This window comes from Acartia tonsa, chromosome 11, assembly GCF_053477335.1.
Source record: "Acartia tonsa isolate MP-2025a chromosome 11, ASM5347733v1, whole genome shotgun sequence".
Classification (NCBI taxonomy): domain Eukaryota; kingdom Metazoa; phylum Arthropoda; class Copepoda; order Calanoida; family Acartiidae; genus Acartia; species Acartia tonsa.
In genome coordinates this window covers 19,327,806-19,349,699 of record NC_137270.1, presented here as the reverse complement: position 1 = coordinate 19,349,699, position 21,894 = coordinate 19,327,806, and the positions used below count along the sequence as shown (strand labels likewise).

Below are 21,894 nucleotides of genomic sequence, written 5' to 3'. Positions count from 1 at the left end.
ATGGCTGAGAACAGCTGTCAACAGCCAAAAGTATATATTGTAGATTAAATCATCCCACCATGGAAAAATTTAGAAAAAAATTTTGCCCCCAGTAAAAATGTGGTTGATTTAAGCAAAAAAATGACCCATTCTAAATATTTTTTTCTGTGATGCAATAATTGTGACCTTACAAGCACTTCAAAGTTTTTGAAATCTGCTAAAAGAATGTTTTTTTTAGTTCTTTTGTGTGATCTCAATTTTAAAGATTTTTACAAAATTTCAATTCTAGTATGTAATTATAAACCTGAAATTTACCAAAAAAATGGAGCAGTCTCAATTATAACATATGAAGGTGTAGCAAGAAATCTGCAAAGTCAAATTCCATTTTTGCAGTTTTTCTTACCTAACTTAAAAAAAAAATTTAATTTTGTTTTTCTTTTAGATGTAGTAACTACTGGAACAGGCAGTTACAAAATTTTAGCTCAATATATATAAATTTTGCTCACCTTCCAGCACCAAACCCCACTTTATTGATAAGAAGACCATTAATTTTATTTGGGGTTTCCCTCAAAGTTTTTACACAGATAGTGTTCATATTTATAGTAAATTATGGCCTCAAATATTGTATTATTTATGTATGCAATTTTAAATTTGGAAGATGTGACATGTCTAGGGTAGGTTTTTTCAAAAACATACTTTTGCTTTAATGTATGTTAAATTATACCAATAACCATATTTTAATTTTCAGTAACACCAACTTCCCAGCTAGAACTGGCTGAAAACAGCTGGGAGTGGCCAAGAGTATGATAAGTAGATAGGGCTTTTGATGTATCTAAGGGTAGGTATTTATGGGTGCTGAGCTCAAAAATACCACAAAAAATTCATTTGGCAGCTTGCTAATGGCCGCAGCTCAGCTGGGAGCGGCCAAGAGTAGAATGAGTAGATAGGGCTTGTGACATGTCTCTAGGTAGGTTTTTAACAGTTTGTGTAACAGTCCCAGCTGCCAAATGGATGGACCCCCACTATTTATAGTAGTATTTTTGAGCTCAGTACCAATAAAAACCTACCCCTAGACATGTCACAAGCCCTATATACTCTTCATACTCTTAGCCGCTCCCAGCCATTTTTAGCCAGATCTAGCAGCTGGTACAAGAAATTTTAAAAATGGATATTTAAAGCAAAAATATGTTTCAAAAAGTTGATTCCTATGCAATTAATGATAGTTTCGCCCTGAATATAGCCCAAAAACGGCTAAATGACTGAGCCGCCAGCTGTTAGCCGTTACTTTTCCAATTTTTTGTTCCATTTTGGGAAAATAGATGTACCAAGGATTACTCATGCCAAGTTTTGTAACGAAATTCGAATTCTAAGTGCAATTTGTGCATTGATTACGCGATGGTTGCATTAAGCCCCCCCCGCCCCCTTAAACTTGAGTTAATTCCTTTAATGATCTTTATAGATATATGTTTATAACTTTTAATATATTTTACAATAGTTTTTAAAGTAAATGTTGGGAGGGAGATATATCCTAATCCTCTTTTTATAAAAACAATTTAAAAATGTAATAAATTTCTTATGTAAAGTAGTTTTGGTAAAATCTTAATAAAAACGCCCTTGATTTTAGTTAAAGGGGGCTGTTAAAAGTCATAAGTGGGGTGTCAAAAAATTTAGTTGTTAATAAATTAATGGAATATAACCTGATATTATAAATTTGAAAAATATTTTTGATGTACAAAGAGATTAAAGGAACATGTATTATACTTTTCTTCCTAAAAGAAATTGAATCATTTTTTATTTGTTTTTTTCAACACAAGGTTATTTGTGTATCTCTTGGTACAAGATACCACCATATTATTATTAGTTAAATCTAATTTTTTATAAATTAAGTGAATAAGTCTGTTAGACCAAGGAGGGTAGAAACTCAGCAGATAGACAGACAGACGGGCAAGAAGAATTATCAAAGTTTTACTAAAATAGACAATTAATTAGATAAAATCCAATAGAGAACCTGTGTATGATCAGACAGACAGAGGGACAGACAGACAGACGGACAGACAGACAGACAGAGGGACAGGTAAATAGTAACAGAGGGTGTTTGAGGCATTAACAAATTACAATTAGGCTATGCTAGATGATTCATTGAAATCCAAAAGAGAGGCAGTTAGACAGATAGACAGACAAGTGGTGGGACAGACAGACAAAAGGACAGACAGACAGAGGGACAGACAGACAAATGGGTATTGCCTAAAACAGTTTGGCTGCTATATGAATCATTAAAACCCACCGTAGAAAAGAAATTTACATTAGTTTCTTATTACGATACTCAACGCCCCCCCCCCTCCCCCACTCAAAGGGGTATATTATTTCTTAAAATCAATAAGTGACTTTTCAGATTAATAAAATTGAATGTACTTTTTATTTTATCAATTTATCTTAAATAGAACGAAAGTTATAATCATTTTATTGTACACAAGAAAAATGCTTTGAGTAAAAATCAACATAATTGTCAGTAAAAACGTCATATTTATGCATATTTACACAGTAAATAAATTTTAAAATTGTATTTTATTGTAATGAATTACTTAAGGGGGTTGTATGAATTATCAAAAACCTAAAAAAACCTAATTTGGTTAAATTAGTCCAAGTAATGATTGATTTAGTACAGTACGTATGAATAAGTTGTCAATTTCCTTTCAGAGTCATTGTGTAATAAGACTGGTCTCTCCTGATATAGAAATATTGGATATTAAAATATATTTAACTAGCGGCTACGCCCCTAGAGGCCTCTAGTGGCATTTAATTTTTTTATTTTATTTTGAATATCTAATTTGAGAAATAATTTGTATATTGTCAATCAGCTGTTAAATTCATGTCTCTAAGCAGCGCCACTACGCTAGCGACACTATGCGGCAGGAATATTTCCATTTTTCTTGTGATTTCTCTTGGGAGGGTGGTGGTACCGTCCCCCAAAATAGTTATAAACTTTCCCGAGACCTATGAGAAGCTACCCTGTTAAGAAGAACCTGATCGGTTCAGCAGTTAGCAAGATCTTTTGGTACAGACACACAGACAAACATCCTGTTACTTTAGTATAAGGATGGTTTAGATTACAGCTATAGAAATTATATACACAGAGATAAATGTTTATAGATATATATATGGATGAATAGATAAATATTGTGACAATAATAATATGTAACTTACCGCTTTCATCCTGTGTATTGATATCAGCTCCATGTTCTAAAAGAATCCTAACTGTATCTGTGTTACCAATCTGTACTGCCTTTATAAGACTGGTCCTTCCTAGATATAAAAATATTGGATTTGAAAATGTATTTTGTTTTTTAAAGCAAAGCTTTTCTATAATTAGGGTCGGTCCGTCCGTACGTCCGTCCGTAATGGATAGCTTTTTTCGTTAATTTAGGCATGTTAGAATTGTCCTATCGATTTCAAACTTTGCATGGTGATTCCAGTAGTAGTTAGGTACGATTTAGAAAGCGTAGCAACTCTATAATCATTACCAGAATGTCCGTACGTCCATTTTAAACATGTCGATTTTTTACTTTTTTCACAACAAATTTTTATGTAATCTAATTATCCGATTGGTCTGATTTTTGGTATACTGATTCCTGCGACAACAAAGTACAATATCATAAGCGAAGCAACTCTATAATCAAGTCCTAAAGATGTAAGTATGTCCATAAACATTATTCTGTATCAAGCAGTTTTACAACAAATTCACTTACAATTTTGCTTCGACTCTTATACATATATATTCTGATTATTCATTTCTGACACTAAACAAGTCACGGTTGGTTTTTTATTAAATGAATAAGTTAGGGTACAATGTTTGGCACTTTCGATATAAGTAAATGATAATAAAAAAACCATAGAATGCGATAATAACTTCAGAAAAATCGAAGAAAATAGTTTTCATACTTAATTAACGTTTTTAAGTTTTTCTTCAAAAGGTTTAGATAAGATGCCTTTAAAAGTCGTCTATGATTTTGTCAGGGATAAAAATGTAACTTTAAAATAAGAATTACAACATATTTTTTCAATTAGTACAAAGTAAAATTTTGAACATTTTATTGATCAGTATATTTTTTAAAATGTGAAGTAGAAACCTGAATATTTTATCATGAAAATTGTGTTATGATTTGATTGTCTGCTAGATTACAAGAAAAAAGATACTGACAGTACTTGTTGGTTCTTTAAAAAAAAAATTAGGTAGATTACTTTCAGAACCCCTCTTTTTGCAATGTTATTTCAATAGAACAGAGCCGTACTCTTAGTGTACTCAATATCTAGACAGCCAACCATTGTTTTAGAATTGTTCAATTTTTTTAACTTCTGATAAAAACAGAATTAATGGTATTTTTGTAAATATTATACCTCCAAGAAATGGCTATACTTCCCAATCATATGTTGTGTGATATTTAAGAGGAATTATTTTGATATAATGTCATTAAAATATTCGTTGAAAAAAGTGCTATTCTAGCTTATACTTTACATTTTAATGTGTATGATAATTCAAATAAAAGATAATGAAGATTTATATTATATTTAATTGTTATAATTATAAAGAAAAACCTGGAAACAGTAAAAAACTGACTTTATTTTATTGACGTAGGGAAAATTTTGTCAAATATTTGAATAAAAAAACAATATAAAACAAAATAAATTATTTTTAATATAGTCACAAAAAGGCTTAATGAGTTTAGGAAATATTTCATTCACTAATCATGTCATTTAAACTCTATTAAACAGAATACAGTGTAAAAAGATGTTCACGTTTTAATTTTAAAGAATTTCAAATGCATTTTAATACCTTTTAATGATTTATTTTTTGAAACATCTTTTTATAAAATGTTATTGATTTTTGAAGTTATATGTTAAAATGTTTTTAAATTTTGTTAACATTTTGTTTTAAATGTAGAAAATTGGTAATTCCAAACATTCAAAAAATTATTTTATTAAATTTTCATCACTTAAATTGCATGTTTGATGAAATTTTCAACTGATAATTCAAGAAAAATCGTTTAGGTTTTATTATATTTTACTTTAAAATGTTAAAAAAATATAATTATTGTCAAAAATGTGGAAGTTATACTTTCCTCAAAAAAAGACCTAAAACCTGCAAATTAACACGTGTAATGCGATTTTTTTTCTATCAGGTTTAATTTTAAGTAATTATTGATATTTTTTGTAAAAAGGATTTTATATAAAAAGTTTTAAAACTTGAGTTATGTAGTGGTTCTAAAAAAGGTTGCGAATTTATGCAATTTTCTTGCAAAAAAAATTTTCTAGGATTTTAAAAATAGCAAAGGGTGTTATTAGACGTACTTACAGATACAATTGCTAAGTCATTTTGGCCAAACACTAAAATAAAGTTTTGACATCTGAGGGTCCAACCGTGAAGTGTTAATGTCTGTTTGTCCTACCGTTTCATTGCTTCACTTTTATGGATGTTGTCATCCTTGTTTAGGGTAATAGTTATAACACAGAGATAAATCGATAGAGATATATGTGACAATGATAGAATGTAACTCACCCCAGCTAGTCTTAGTATTGACATTAGCTCCATGTTCTAAAAGAGTCCTAACTGTATCTGTGTTACCATTAAACCCTGCTGCCTTTGTAAGACTGGTCCTTCCTAGATATAAAAATATTGAATTTATAGTACATATTTTGTTGTTTAAATTATATTTATACTAGCAGCAAGGCCCCTAGAGTCTTCTAGTGGCACTTTACATGTTTTTTTTTATTTAAGTCTCTACCATACCTAACTAAGTTGCGTTGAAGTCTCTACAATACCTATCTATGTTGCATAGAAATATCTCTGCGTAAAAAATTTGATTTTTTTGTGATTTTCTTGGGAAGGTGGTGGTATCCTCCCCCAAAATAATAATAAACCTTCCCAGAATCTATAAGAAGCTACCGTGTTAAGGATAGCCCGATCAGTTCAGCGGCTAGTGAGATCCTTTGGTACACACAAACAGACAAAGAGACATCCTGTTACTTTATTATTAGGACTAGCGGCTACGCCCCTAGAGGCCTCTAGGGGCACTTGAGGAGAGGAGAGTCGAATTTTATAACCAAATTTATTATTTTAGATTTTAAAAGAAAAGGTAATTTTTTTTTATTTTAGTTAAAAAATTTTTTTGGAGTTTTTTCCTAGGAGCGATTTCTCTTGGGAGGGTGGTGGTACCCTCCCCAAAATAGTTATAAACCTTTCCGGGACCTATGAGAAGCTACCCTGTTAAGGAAAACCCGATAGGTTCAGCGGTTAGCAAGATCCCTTAGTACAAACACACAGACATCCTGTTACTTTAGTATAAGGATATAAAGACTGTATGTTTTTTATATGTTCAATCATGTATATAGCCATAACTTTGTGAAAAATGCTTACAAGAAAGATCTTTTTTGCGACCTAAGATACTAAAACAGCTTATTTAGTAATCATTTTAAAAATATCTTTCTATTTCATAGAAAATTTTTGAAAATACCCTCCCCCTTTTTCCAAAGGGGGAGGGAAAATAAGGGCTTCCATTGCATAGTTAGGGCATACGTTGTGTATAATTTAATTAAAATAAATTTTTCACATACTTGCATAATAAGAAGGATAGACAACGCTATTGCAGGATAAGCTGCCTCCAACATACAACATCAAACAAACCTAAATTTAGTAAAACATGTAATTAATGGCCAAATGATAATCATATATAAAACAAGGGTATTCCCCCCCTCAATTACTTTAGACAGACACACAGGCATGTCATTTGGGTTGCACTTTGAAGAAAGTTTATAAATGTTTTAGGTTGGTTTTATGCTATTTTTATAACCTTCCATTCTCTTTAATAAAAGCTAGGGGCAAAGCAACTAGTATACTCACAAAGCTAAATGTTCTCATAATCGCAGAAATAACAAAACTGATGTTGAATCAGAGAAAGCTTATACCCTTATATATGTACAAACAATCTAAATAAGTTGAAATCTTTAAATTATATTTATATGAAAACTTGGTGAATTACAAGAAAAGAAAATAGAGATGGATTTTTATGACGTCACACATGACGTTGAATCACGTATTTTTCTAGTTTCTTTTTTCGTAACTCACCAAGTTTTAATATAAATGTGATTCACAGATTTCAACCTTTTTTGTTTGTTTGTACATATATAATTGAAGGTTGGGGCGTTTGTGTGTGTTGGATTGTAATTGTGTGTGTTTTGGAGTGTAGGTATAATTAAGCGTATGTGTGTGGGTGTGTGAGTAAGCATTGTATAAACTGGGATAAGCTGATTCGAGGTTTGGTGATAATTCTGCCTTTATACTGAATTAATTGTCAGTTAGGCCAGTTAGATAGAGAGGATTGATGTATAGATAGATAGATGGATAGGCGGATAGATAGATAGAGGAAAAACCCTGGATTTACTTTTTGCACATGTCCTTTATAACTTGAACTAGCCCCCAACTCACTCTGTTCGTTGGTCTGTAATGCTCTTTGGAAACATTAAATTTGTGTAGGTGAAAGGTAGTAGGATGATTTTTTACATGTGTAGCTTCTCTATGAGTATCCCATCCACTCACTGACTGACTCACTTCTTCTAACAGCAAAATTGTATACCGCTATAGGGGTATATAATATGAGGAAAAAGAAAAAAGAAGTAGACAAAAAAAGTTCTGGATTAATGTTGGTTGGGTATGTTTTAAAATTAAACAAATAAGAATCTTAAATTTATTAATAATTTATATAAAATATGTATTTACAAAAATAAATCTTAATTTATTTCAAGTAGAAATTTTTCTTGAAAAGAATTATTCACAAACAGACAGACTTAGTTTTACTTAATTATATTGTTTTATATATATACTAGCGGCTACGCTCCTAGAGGCCTCTAGTGGCACTTTAAATGTTTAGTGTTATTATAAAAAAATAATACGATACCTTGCAATGTTGCGAAGGAGTCTCTATCAAATGGCTACGATACTTTGCAATGGTACGTAGGAGTCTCTATTCGAGGGAAAAAAATTCGATTTGTTGTGATTTCTCTTGGGAGGGTGGTGGTACCCTCCCCAAAAACCTTCCCAGGGTCTATGAGAAGCTTCCCTGTTAAGGAGAAACCGATCGGCTCAGCGGTTAGCGAGATCCTTCGGTACAAACACAAAAACATTTTTAAAGGAAAACTTTTTCCTCTTTCAATATCTGGTACTAGCGGCTACACCCCTAGAGGCCTCTAGTGGCACTTTGAATGTTTTTTTTTATTTATATCTAATTATATAATTACAGAAATAATTGGTTTATGTTTCGTTCAAGTCTCTTTGTCGGGAGGGGTAATTTTTTTCTAGGGGCGCACAGTGAGCCCAGGAATCCAATTTTGTGGAAAAAATTAATAACTTCCTTATTTTTCAACCAAATCAAACAATTTTTTTTTTAATTAAAAGGTTTTTATAGTACCTTTTACAGAATTAACAAGATTATCCCTTCCTCCCTCTCTAGATGATTGGGGGGTCAAAATATCACCCCCAAAAATTGGTTTTTGGTCGATTTTGACCCAGGCCACTTTGAATGGCCATCACGGCCAGGGAAGTGATGGGAAAAAAATTGTGCAAAGTAGCAAAGATGGGCAATGGCCCAGTGTGTCAGGTGACATGTGTCCCAGGCCTGTCAGCCAAGCAGTCTGGCTGCACTGGCATGCCAAAAATCCTCCAAAACTTCAATTTTTGACAATTTTTGCGACCTTTAACTGCTGCTGTCGGCCAAACGACCGGTCAGACCACCTCTGGCCGCACACCTGCCAATCCGGCTTGGAATGACCTACAAAAAAGTGGTAATACAAGTGGCTGGGCCACAAACACATGCCGCCCTGTGTGCAAAAAACACAACAAAAAATTGTCATTTTTTTGGTGTGCTAACTTTGCCGCCAATTAAAGGACGGAAGGCGGCCGGCAATTATCTCTGACTTCTTCTGAGTGCAGTTAGAGCCGGATATTGTGGTTCTAAAGATACCTTTAGATTTCTGGTAGCCCCTCCAGGAGGCCCTCAGGGTCCAATACACAAGGGCATAGTAAAATTTTATTTTGAGTTGCTCTAACTTTTCCACCACTGGTGGAAAAATTTTATGCCATGATTTTTCGGAAAGACATTTTGCCAGATTTTTACCCTGTAAAAGGATTTTTCTCTATAATGAAATCCGGCAACAAATTATATAAGGATTATACACTAAAAATAGCTTAAAACGACCTTTACAAAAATATCTATAGAGGTTAAGCAACTAAGTGAAAGTTGATAAGACCAATGGGATCCTCTTATATATTGCCTAATTAATGCTAGAACTTCATCCTAAAAATTTTCACCTCGTTGCTAAAAAGATCAAGGTATTTGAATCAGAGCTTAAAAAAATATTCAACGTGCTTTTTTTTGCATTTTCACCAACTTTCTTTAATATGGATTCAAGAGGTTTTTTATACAAAACTATTTAGTTTCTTGTTATCCAGCGTTAGATAATTGCACAAACTTTCTAAAATGTTATTACATTACGTCCTAAGTTAATATTTGATTAAATGGCAAGTAAAACAAAAAAAAATTTAAAAATATTTTTTTGGGGAGATTTTTGTATCTAAATTTCGTGAATTCCAGGGTAACAACTTCAGAAGGCCATAAAAACTTAAATTTTTTAAATTTTTCATTAATTTAAAATGGCAAACCTCCTCTAATATGATGAATTTTAACATGGACTTTTAAAATATTTGATTTTCTAAAGTTCGATTTTGGGCATAAATAATTTTTTCCACAAAGTTGGATTCCTGGGCTCACTGTGGGGCGATTTCTCCTGAGAGGGTGGTGGTAACCTCCCCCAAAATAGTTATAAACCTTCCCGGGACTTATGAGAAGCTACCCTGTTAAGGAGAACCCGATCGGTTCAGCGGTAAGCGAGATCCTTCGGTACAAACACACAGACATCCTGTTACTTTAGTACAAGGATTAAAAATCAGCCGGATATCTGGTATTTGGCCAACTATATATCCAGCCCCAAAGACGTTCAAAGTGGTGATTACATATTTTTTCTTGTTTATATTAATTAAAGATAAAACAAGGATGACAACAGCCATAAAAGCGAAGCTATGAAAAGGTAGGACAAACGAACATTAACACATGTAAATGACAGAAATGAAAAAACAGAATATATATGACTAAACAAAATTGTAAGTAAATTTGTTACAAGATTGCTTAAATACAGGATTGTCAGATCCGCTCTGATAGGCGATATGACATCAACAATCAGCGACCTGATCTATCATCAAAAAAACATTGAGACCCAAATTTACATAGATACTTTATACAGGACAAGGATACTGTTCAAGGAAATAATTATAATTGTTGATAACATTGTACCTTTTTGTAATAGGAATATGTATTCCAAAATTCAATTAAATAGGATAATTATATCACTTAAAAAAATGTTGTTAAAATGTTAAAAATCAACATATTTTAAATTGACGATTGGTAACGAATATAGTATTACTACAGTTCCTAATTCGTACCTGACTGTTACAGGAATTATCATTCAAAACGATGATACCTATAACATAGGAATCATTGTTAACCCTTCCGCACGGACGGTGCGACCCTAATAATAGAAAATCTTCGCTTAAAAAAAAACATCTAAGATTCTATGTATATTTAAATAGTATGACAAATAAAAATATTTATGTTTTTAACTAAACTAAAATCACAGAAAGTAAGTTATGTATATTATACAGAAAGTTACATTCAATTCAGAAAATATATTTTGTGTTTTGAAATATAATTGTGTATTAAATAGAATATTTTATTAATTATTATCACAAACAATTTATAGAACTTTTCCAATATGTCTTGAAACCGATTATTGTCTGCTGGATTAGAACCGGTTCTCAGCCATACTGAAAATCATGTATAGCATCGTATTACAACGATTTTCAATGAATACTAAAATAAAAATCACAATATTAAAACCAGCTTTGTTAGCCCGTGCCTTCGGCCCCTTGTGGTTTACAAAACTGTATTATTTTATAATTTTTCATTTTAATGTATCCGGAAAGCTGTCTATAATACGATGCGATATATAATTATTTTTGCATTTAAGGCTATTTTAAATAAATTAATTTCGATACCGCTCAATAACAGCATAGATTTTAAGCAGGGCTCGGCAACCGCGATTAAACCTAACATTTAAACCTGTCTGGGTGCTTTGAAAATTGTCAACTTTATACTTATAACTGATTTTTAAAACTGTAAAACGTTGATTTCCAAAAGGCTTAAGTGCGGTTTACGACTGCCGGGCCCTTATTTTAAAACAAAGTTTTTTTGGTAAGTGGTGAGGGGGAGTTTTAAAATCACAATTTTAAATTGTGATTGATTTTTTATTTGGAAGCAAAATGCCTATGGATACAATGCTTTAAGAGTAACTTATAGCTAAATTGTACGTTAATATGTTAGTATCGTAAACTTAATGTACAATATTTTGGAAGTGTAGAATTATAATTTAAAGTGCAGGAACTTTAAACATTGTGAAGAGAGTATAAAATATATATAAATATTAAATACTGCGCGTCTCATGGAAATTGATGCGCAGAAAATCTGGGAATGCCACGCAGCTTTTTATATTGAGTAAAGATATTGCATTGTATGTTCCATTTTGACCTTCTTGGTTGCGTACACTACAAACCGAAACATGTCTTCTTTTCTTATAAACTCTTTCAATTCTGAAATAATTAAATCTTTATAATAAAGGTTACAGGATATGAATCTGTCTGTCTTTACCGAAGGATCTATGCAACCACAGAACTGATATGTTTCTCCTTTAAACTGTAGCTTGTCAAATTACTGTGTAAAAATATTTTGGGGAAAGGTATCACCATCCTCCCAAGAGAAATCGCCCCTGAAAAAAGACTTCCACATTTTTTCTCTTTTATGATCTAAAACTGAAGGTGGGGAAGTCGACTTCTCCTCCCCCCAATTTTAAGAGCCCCTAAATTTAAAAATTAAGGGGGGGGGTGGATATACCCCTCAAAGGTTTCACCCCTTTTCTCCCCCTAAGGGATTCAATCCTTAACACCCCCCTAAGAGAAAACCCCTTTACACCCCCGAAATAGTGTTCTATATCCTTCTAAAAGTCTAATATGCACCACCCTTGATTTGAGTAAATTTTAGGTATTGCCATGGCCAAATCCTCTGCACGCCACTGCAGCCTTATGGATGTTGTCATACTTGTTGATTGAAATGTTTACCTTCGCTTTGATCCCTGACGGCCTGGTTTTGGTACCTAAAATAAAAAAAAAAAGATGTCAACTTCCATAAGTAGCGAATCACAAAAAATCATTGATGGGAATACGGACAAGAGAATTTAAAATAATGATAATTCTATTGGAGAAAAAACCAAGAAACCTTATTATATTATATTTTTTCATTTTTAATATATATTTTGTAACATGACTTACATTCCGACGGACAAACTAAATTACATATTGGATGCTCATAGGTATATGGAATCTATGAACAAAAAACTAGCAGTATATCTTGAATAGCCACTGAGAAAAAAATCACATTTCCCTAATAGAGTTAAGTACTTATTGACGGACTTACAGACAAAATGAATTACAGAGTAGTTACTAAGAACTAAAATTACTTCTATTAATTTTTTTCCACAAATGCTGTTTATTAAGATAACATAAAGGGATGGAATAATTGTTGCAGAGTTGAAATATTTATTAAAGAAAAAAATATTCCCTTCCATTTTTTATATTTTTTTTAGGTTGCCTACCCTCCCCTTAATTTCCTAATTTTCGAATGTAATTTCACTTAAACCTAATATTTTAAAAAGGTTTTCTAGAAGGAAAAACACATTGATTCTCGCCCTTTCTGAGATATTTTAAAACAGTCAAGGAATATTGAAACTTTATATCTAAAACTTGAAGAAGGAGGGAGGGTGGTGGAGAATTGCGAGATCTGATGGTACAGACAGACATAAACAGATCCTATTACTTTATTATGAGGATAGACACACAGACAGAGGAAAGGAAGAGAACAAAAATATAAAATTTTACTGCAATATTAAGTTGTACTTTTTATACAATGAAAAAGTTAAAATTATCATTGTTTATTAGTTTTATTTCACTTAACTTTCATTACTAATAATAACCTTACAGTGTTTTTATAATATCTATAATACAAAGTAGAACGATGTCTGTCTGTTTGTTTGTGTGTTTGTGTGTTTGTGTGATTGTGTGTTTGTGTGATTGTGTGTTTGTGTGTTTGTCTGTTTGTTTGTAGCGAAGGATCTCGCTAACCGCTGAACCGATCGGGTTCTCCTTAACAGGGTAGCTTCTCATAGTTCCCGGGAAGGTTTATAACTATTTTCTTGGGGGGTGGGACACCCCTAACCCCCCCAAAAAAGAAAAATACCCCCCCCCCAAAAAAAAAAAAAAATTTCTTTTTAAAACTAAAATTAAAATAGTGGGGTCGACTAACCCCCCCCCCCAAAAAAAAAAAAAAATCCCCCCCCCAAAAAAAAATTTTTTTTTCTTTTTTATTTTAAATCTAAAATACGAAAAATTGGTTTGATCAAACCTCTTGGGGCAAAGCCCCTAGAGGCTAGGGGCGAAGCCGCTAGTAACAAATAAAATATCAGAAAAAAGCTTGAAATTTGCAGGGGGATAATATACTATGAGGGGACATTGGGCTGTTTATTACACTAGTCCCCAAAGTTTTAAATAATGTTTTCTTATTTGTTGACTAAATAAATTTAGGGACTCTTATTGAATTTTTATTGGTTGGTTCATTAAATTGAGTGACCAAACGTTTCAACCACAAATTGTAATCTACAGAAGGGGTAATTTTTTTTTGATTATTGTGGATGTATATCAATTAATTGACTTATCCCTTTAGATCCCTGTTTTTATTGCAATACATGTATTATTTACTTTGGATGGGCTATGGAATATTTTGTTATAAAAGTGTTATCATTAGTCTAAAGTTAACAATTTCTAAAGGGGTATTACCAGGGAGTAAGGGAGGGGACAATGGGCAATTAATTCAATTTAAGAGTATTTGCTGACCAAAATTTAATTGGATTCTTAAACTGTTTATTAAACAAATATCACAATAAAGTTTTTATCTATGAAATGATATTTTCCGGAGAGAATTTTTTTTTAAATTAGCCACATCATAACAAATTAAGTTTATTGATACTTGTCTGCAATATTCAAAACTTACAAACGAGTTAGCGGCATTCTGTGCGCTAGTACCCAAAGTCAGTCAGAAACTGCTGAATTCTTGCACATTCCCTTTAAGCCAGTACACAAAGTATGAGACTCCTAAAAATTGAATATTCAATCCATTGTCCCCTCCCTTACTCCCTGGGTATTACAGAGGCGTGTAGAAAGAGGGTGTATCCACCTCCCTGGCAAAAATAAGAGCGGTGGATAAACTCCACCCATATTGATTTGTTTTGCGGGGGGTATACATGTTTTTGAGTGCACTTTACACGTCCCAATAACAAATTCCTGTCCACGCCCCTTTGTATTAGGTTAAGTAACATTTAACAAATCCATTGTTTGCCCTAACTAGCAATATTAATGATATGCGCCTGTTTTGGGGCTAAGGCCTCCAATATTTCTATATACCTCTGTTTATTATCTCAGATAAATCCTTATAATAAAGTAACAGGATGTCTATGTGTCTTTGTGTTTGTTTGTACCGAAGGATCTCACTAACCGCTGAACCGATCGGGTTCTCCTTAACAGGGTAGCTTCTCATAGGTCCCGGGAAGGTTTATAACGATTTTCTTGGGGTTATAACGATTTCTTTTTACCTAAAATTTAATCTAAAATAAGAAATTGGGTTATCAAATTCGACTTCCCCCTCCACAAGTGTCCCTAGAGGCCTCTAGGGGCGTAGCCGCTAGTCTCAGATAAATTAATCAGGGAGTAAGGGAGGGGACAATAGGCAATTAATTCAATTTAAGAGGGTTCGCTGAAAAGCAATGAAAACCAGAATTATCAAGAAAATTTTACCAAAATTGTAAAGGGATCATGGTAACCTAATTTAGAACAAAATTAGTTCTAAGAAAAAAATCATTTACTTGAAAATTAAATTATCAACACATCACAATGTAGTAAACATTCTGTAATTAATCACTAGAAAAATCTTGTTTAGAACTACCCCAACCCTTCTGATATATTTATAACTGACCCCTAAAGTCAAGCGTTTCTTAGATTATTTAATAAATAAATATCACAGTAGAGTTTCTATACATGAAAAGACATTTTCTTGGAAAAAAATATTTGTTAAAACCAGCGATAAATAACAAACTTTTCTGTCTGCATATTCAAAACTAGCTCAGCTAGTTAGCGGGGCATTGATGCGCAAGTCCCCAAAATCAGTAAGAATCTGCTGTATTCGTGCACATTCCCTTTAAGCCAGTCCCCAAAGTCTGAGACTCCTTAAAAATTGAATATTCGATCCATTGTCCCCTCCCTTACTCCCTTAAATTAATACAGTTATCGAAAGATAAAGAAAAATAAATGGAAACGGCAAATCTGTTTCACGGTTTAAATCTATTTGATTTGTGGTAATACGGCAACAGACGGACGGGTAGTTTACAGAATTGCTACGCAGTGACTTATCATAACAAGCCTTCTGCACTAATCCCATTATATCACCATTTACCTCATGACCGCTGGTGACCCCGCGGCGCAGCGGTCAAATTGGCCTGACTAAATATGGGGAGGGGCACGGACACGCAGCTATCACGCCCCCCTCACGCAACTATACAACCGGGAGGCGCTGCCTCCCCTTTTACCACAGCTACCCCCACAGCCTGTCTACCGCCGTGGGCTAAGCCCTTGTGTCCCACACCCCCTTCAAACCTAACCTATTGTTATAATCTGTTGTATATATATAGTAAACATCCATTGTAAATGTATTCAGTTAAATATATAATTTCTGTATGACTAAATCCTGCTAGTTTGTTTTGGTAGAATAATTCAAGGCTAAGGCTCGTTGGACTCGAACTCGCAACCGGTGAGCTGAAACGCTTCGGCTTACCACAGATTGTCTATTACATTAAATTTGCTATTTAAGACCCTATTATTATAATCGAATACACCTAATTACAAAAATATGCCAAAAAATTACATTTATAAAATTTATGTTTTGAGATTAACTTTTAAAAATTTTAATGTAAATGCCAATCATAACTATGAAACAAAACTTTGTCAATAGTAATTATTGATCAGATATTTTTAGCAGGGCTCGGCATCCGTACATCAGCCTCAAATTTTAACTCGTTTGGGTGCTTTGAAAATTTGCTAAAAAAGAAGGTTTGCTTTATTTGGGTCAGGTTTAGATTTTCAGCTGATTTTTAAAATTGTAAAAGTCGGATTTCTCTAAGGCTTACATATGTGGCTTAGGCACGACTGCCGAGCCTGATTTTTAGGGATTAACTTTCAAACTTACGTCAGAAAAGATAATAATAATTAATGGTTGTTTAATTCAGGGTCCAATTTTGTACAGCATATATTTTGTTCTTTTTTTGTAGAGTATTTTTAAGCATTTTTAAGAGGTTAAGAGTTACCATAATGTTCAATAAAGTCATAAGTAATTATAATATACCTATAAGTCATCGTTATTTTGATAATATGTCAGCTGACACCCCTAAACAAAACTGCTGTGTAGTCGATCGACATAAACCATTGAGTATGAATATGAAAAGAAAGCAGGGCTTGGAAGCTGGCTGTAACTCTCAGAGAAACCAACTTTAAACAATTTTAAAAATCAGTTGTAAGTCTAAATATGACCCAAATGAAACAATCTCTCTTTTAAATTAAAAGCATCAACATGCATCTGCCCAGCCCTGGCAGGGGCCAGGCAACCAAACATTTATATAAATGTTTTCTCATAAACAAAACTTAAAATTTGATTTGCGTATTTTACATTATTAAAAGCAAAAGTTTTACTCCCCAAAAATAGAATATAATTAAAGCAAATGCATTCGTGTAATAAGTAATAAGTAAACAAGCTGATAAAATATATTTTCACTTGTAAAGTTTTTCATGATTAGGGTACGTCTGTATATAACGGTTAGTTTAGTTAATTTTAAAGTTAATTTAGGCATGTTAGAAATGTCCTATCGATTTTAATCTTTGGATTATTATTCCTGTAACAGTTAGGTACAAATTTAGAAAGCGTAGCAACTCTATAATCGTTATCGGAGGTTATTAGAGCTACCGATTGTGTAACAGTTACCTTGGTGTTTCTTCATCCTATCTCAATATTTACTACTTGCTAAAAAGGCTTCAAACTTCCAAATAAATTAAAATATGAAAAATTAAAATTTTTAATGTATAATGTATAAATCGTTTATTCATTTAAATTTTGATTTTTTTTGGGAAATTTGAACTTTTTTTTAGCTAGTGTATAGTAAACATTGAGATAGGATGACGAAACACCTAGGAAACTGTGTACACAATCGGCAACTTAAATTCAGCTAACCTTATCGGAAGTTTGTATACAATTTTGCATATGCAATTTAACTAATATTCTGCCTATTTTGTTTAGACACTCTATAAGTGTTAATGTTCGTTTGTTCTACTGTTTGATTTCAGACCTTTCTTTTTATAGATGTTGTGGTCTGAACCGTTTTAAAAGGAAACGTGATTTTCTAAGCTCCTATAAAACATAGACAGCTGGAACTTCTTGTCAACATTTCCATTTATATTTAGCATAATTAAGTATGAAACATTCATGGCGATCGGACTGCTTTAAGGCAGGTTTTTAGCTACTTGAACATACAAAATATAGAAATACATAACAGGTTTCGTGATTTTTTCTCCAATAAATCTATTCTTGACTTTAACAAATGCTCTTTAAATCTCCTTCTCAGTATTCTTATCCATGATTTTTTGTGCTTCGCTACTTAGGGATGTTGTCATCCTTGTTTTTATAAATTTTCATATCCTAAATTGACGCAGGAAATAAAAGTTATTTTCCCCACAAAAAACAATTATGGTAAATGAAATAAAAATGTGACAGTTCCATAGAGTTATTTAGTGTTATAGTAACAGTATTGTTTCATTATGATACATCCAGTAATCATGATGTTATAGAATGTTAAAAGATTGTTGTGAGAATTTGACTAATGTTATACAAAAAGCTATTTCCTTTTAACGCTTTAATACAAATAATTGAAAAAATAAGGATTCCCCTTCCCCAATGAATCTTAATTAGATAACTGGGGGATTAAAACCCTTTATGCCTTCTCCCTAGGGGGAGCTATCATTTAGGAGCTCTCCTAACCTAACTTTTAATCTCCACAAAGTTTTATTGTAGACCATCAATTGCTAAAGTAACTAAAGACGTTAAAATGGTTTCTACTGCCGCAACATTAATACACCGAATAGAGGGAATACCTTGTCCCAAAACATGCACAGTTAGGACTTACATGCAAAGGTTGTGCAATGAAAAAGTTTATCAACCGTTGGGTGTTGCTACTTACTACCCACGACGTTTGGACAGAAAAGATATTTGGCTCCCCATAGTTATTCTGGGTTATTGGACCTGATGTTAAAGTGTCATGAACCGCAGCTCGGCCGCCATATGAGGTAATTGATAGGTACACCTCCAAGATAACTTTTTATTAAAATTGTTGAACTAAGAAATTCTCATTATAAATTTAAGGAAAATATGCCTGGAAACTATATGCAAGTGGCTTAATTGGTTTGAAAGCAGGAAATTTGGGTTAAAAACGTGTGAGTTGCTCAAATTTACATTTGCTTACTCATTCTTTTCCATTAATTCTCATTTTTCCTATTGCACTTGTTTAGAACAACTTAAATTGGTGGTTGTACACAAGGATCTAAAGGGATAAGACAATGGCCGATAAATTAATGAGATTATGTGTAGATTATAATTAGTGGTAGAAAATCAAAATTAAATAAAAGCCCCAAAAGTTACCAAGCCAACGAATGAAAAAACGTTATTACAAAAGTTTGGGGACTAGTGTAATTAACAGCCCATTGTACCCTTCTATCCTGGGTTGTCCACCTACTCTTTAGTTTCAAGTGTTGGCCTATCTCTCAATAACTAAACTCATTCTGGTAAATGTCTAAATGATTCCTAACCTATCATCATCTATTATACAACTTGCTTTATCCAAACGTCTAAATGCTTTTAAGATTAATATACACCACGTAACAATCAGACAAGCAACGTTACTCCTCTTTGAAATTATTGGTTGAAAAGTTTGAATAACTTTAGGGTCCAATTATAGGCTTCGAAGGGTGGGGATAAAGAGGTGTTTAACCCCTCAAACTTTGAAACCCCCTCATTTTACCCCCTCCAGATGAAAAAATAATACATCAGATTACCCCCTCTAAATAAAAAAAACAATATAATTTAATTTCCCCCTTTTCTCCCTGTATAGATTAAACCATCTAAAGTAAACTTAAATTAATTAACCTACCGTTTATAATAATCTTCTTTAGCCTCGTGCACCTTATTTTCAACCTTCTTCCATTTCTGCTGTCGCTCCTTGTTCATGAACTCACTCATTTTAGTTCTGAAAGTTGTACAAGAACTTTAACATCCAATAACCGATGTGTAATTACTTGGATTTTCATGTACTCTTATTAAACTGATACTTTCGGCTGGCTAAAAAATACCCCTCAATTAATTGATATCCGCTAGAAAAGAAGCGATTCTCAGCAATACTTTTACGAACCTAGTAGTAGTGTCGGACTAATTATGACGTAAAAAAAAATTAGCCAATGAGAGGCCATTATTGACCAATGGTAAAATTTATAGTGGCCTCTCATTGGCTAATTCTTTTTTACGTCATAATCAGTCAGACACTTTTACTAGGTTCTTTTTCTATTTGATATCCACAGAAAGCTGCCTATAATACGATGCGATAAATAACTATTAAAAAGTTTCTACTTATCAATTTATTGTTATTTAAAATATGCTATTAAAGATTTTAAAAAAATCTTCCACCTAACATTTAACATTTACCAATTGTAGAGTTTCAGAAGGTAATAGGGAATAAGATGAATCTTTTATCCATTGTCCTATCTCCATAATACCATGAGCAGAAAACTGGAACATAAGATCTTGATTGTCAAATAAATACTAAAACAAAATTGGTTGAAACGTAATTTTTGTTACATACTATACATAAAACAAAGAAGCATATAGCTACTCTTGCATCAAACATCAATATATTTTGTATTGAATTTTGTAGAATACAGAATTTTATTAAAGAAAGTATGTTTATCACTTTGTTTATACATTAATTTCTCTGCATATTTATTATTTTTCTAATTATTTTTCTGCATTCCATAAGAGCTAGCCTATAAGTTTGTTTATAGAGGCCCATCGGTTTTTTTAAATTTTAGTTTTAGAAGGAAAACAATATTTTTTTTTTTTAGGGAGGGGGTCGGGATTTTTTCTAGGGGCGATTTCTCATGGGAGGTTGGTGTTACCCTCCGCTAAAATAGTTATAAACCTTCCCAGGACCCATTTGAGGCTACACTGTAAAGGACCCATATCAGTTCAGCGGTTAGCGAGATCCTTTGGTACAGACAGAAAGATAAGTAGAGCCTGTTACTTCTATATAAGGATTATAAAGAATATTTTGGTGCATGTCATCCTAGTTGTAATTTTATTTGACTGCAAGTAATTATACCTTTTATCCAGGGATCCAAAGGGATAAGACAATTACTCATAAATTGATGTACATCCTCATGATGATACACAAAATTACCCCCTTTGTAGATTACGATTAGTTGGATACTATGCTTGATAATCCATCCAATCAAAATTCAATTCAAGTCCCCAAAGTTGCAAAGCCACCGAATAAGAAAACGTTATTATAAAAGTTTGGGGACTAGTGTAATAAAAAGCCCATTATCCTTCCCCCCTCCATGAGTAATTATACCTTTTATCAGAGTTTAACACACAATAATGCTTATATACATGTTTCTAGAAAAAAGTCAAAACAAAACATTTCGAGTTACACCTAACAATATGAATATATAATATACTTGTGAAGATATATAAGTTGGAAAGAATTTTAATGTTAGAGGGATATTTGAAATCTGCATCAAATTTAAAGGATTTTTTTTTAATAAAATTCGTTTTTGTATATTTCTTAATCTAAAAGCGGAAATACAATTTAAGTTAATTAATTTTGACATCTGTGATTTGTGGATTGAAAATTATCTTTGATCTGATAGGAGAAGCTTAAGTGTCGCACTTCATTCAACCAATTAGAGCGCAGGTAGTTTCCAAACCACCTATCCTATTGGTCAAAATTTATGAACTTAAATTGTATTTTAGATAAATAATTACACAAAAAACGAATTTTATAAAATATCCTTAAAATTTGATGCAGATTTCAAATCTCCCTCTAACATTAAAATTCCTTCCAACTTATATATCCTAATACTTGTTTATATTGACAGGCGGAAATTTGTCATCAAATTAGCATGCTCATATGGACCTTATTTAGAAGTCAGTTAGTTCATCCATTAGGAGGGGGGCGGATATATTAAAGGTAGAGGATGGGGGATATCATTATTTTATCCAGCTGCAAGCATTACTTTATCGGAGAAAACCTGGTGCAACATCCAAGTAATAATATATCGATTCCTAACACCAAGTTTAAAATCTTAATTGATATTAAACTGTATTGCTTTTTCCAGCTCTAGTAATTAAAAATAAAGCATATTTTTGTCATTAGAGTAAAACACTAGAGGGAGAAAGGGTTAAATTACTGTATCTCCCCATCGCAACCGCCTTGTGCAGCCTTTCTATTGGGTCATTGAAAATCAACCAATTGTGTCACTTATATTAACAATTTTTGTCTGTGCTG

At 32.5% G+C, this 21,894-nt stretch overlaps 1 protein-coding gene and 1 long non-coding RNA gene across 2 annotated transcripts; both read right to left on the bottom strand.

The window, feature by feature from the left end:
* Positions 1–1,668: 1,668 nt before the first annotated feature.
* On the bottom strand, positions 1,669–6,922 carry LOC145331520 (uncharacterized). The gene is made up of 5 exons (XM_080176209.1): positions 6,875–6,922; positions 6,589–6,658; positions 5,534–5,635; positions 3,184–3,282; positions 1,669–2,704 (listed from the first exon to the last, which is right to left on the bottom strand). Exons 1-5 carry the CDS (start codon positions 6,890–6,892, stop codon positions 2,679–2,681), a joined length of 315 nt encoding a protein of 104 aa, XP_080032335.1. The 5' UTR covers positions 6,893–6,922; the 3' UTR covers positions 1,669–2,678.
* Positions 6,923–11,415: 4,493 nt separating this feature from the next.
* Positions 11,416–19,577, bottom strand: LOC145331519 (uncharacterized). The gene is made up of 3 exons (XR_013883770.1): positions 19,486–19,577; positions 12,254–12,288; positions 11,416–11,728 (listed from the first exon to the last, which is right to left on the bottom strand). It is a non-coding gene; the product is annotated as an uncharacterized LOC145331519 (long non-coding RNA).
* Positions 19,578–21,894: the final 2,317 nt, after the last annotated feature.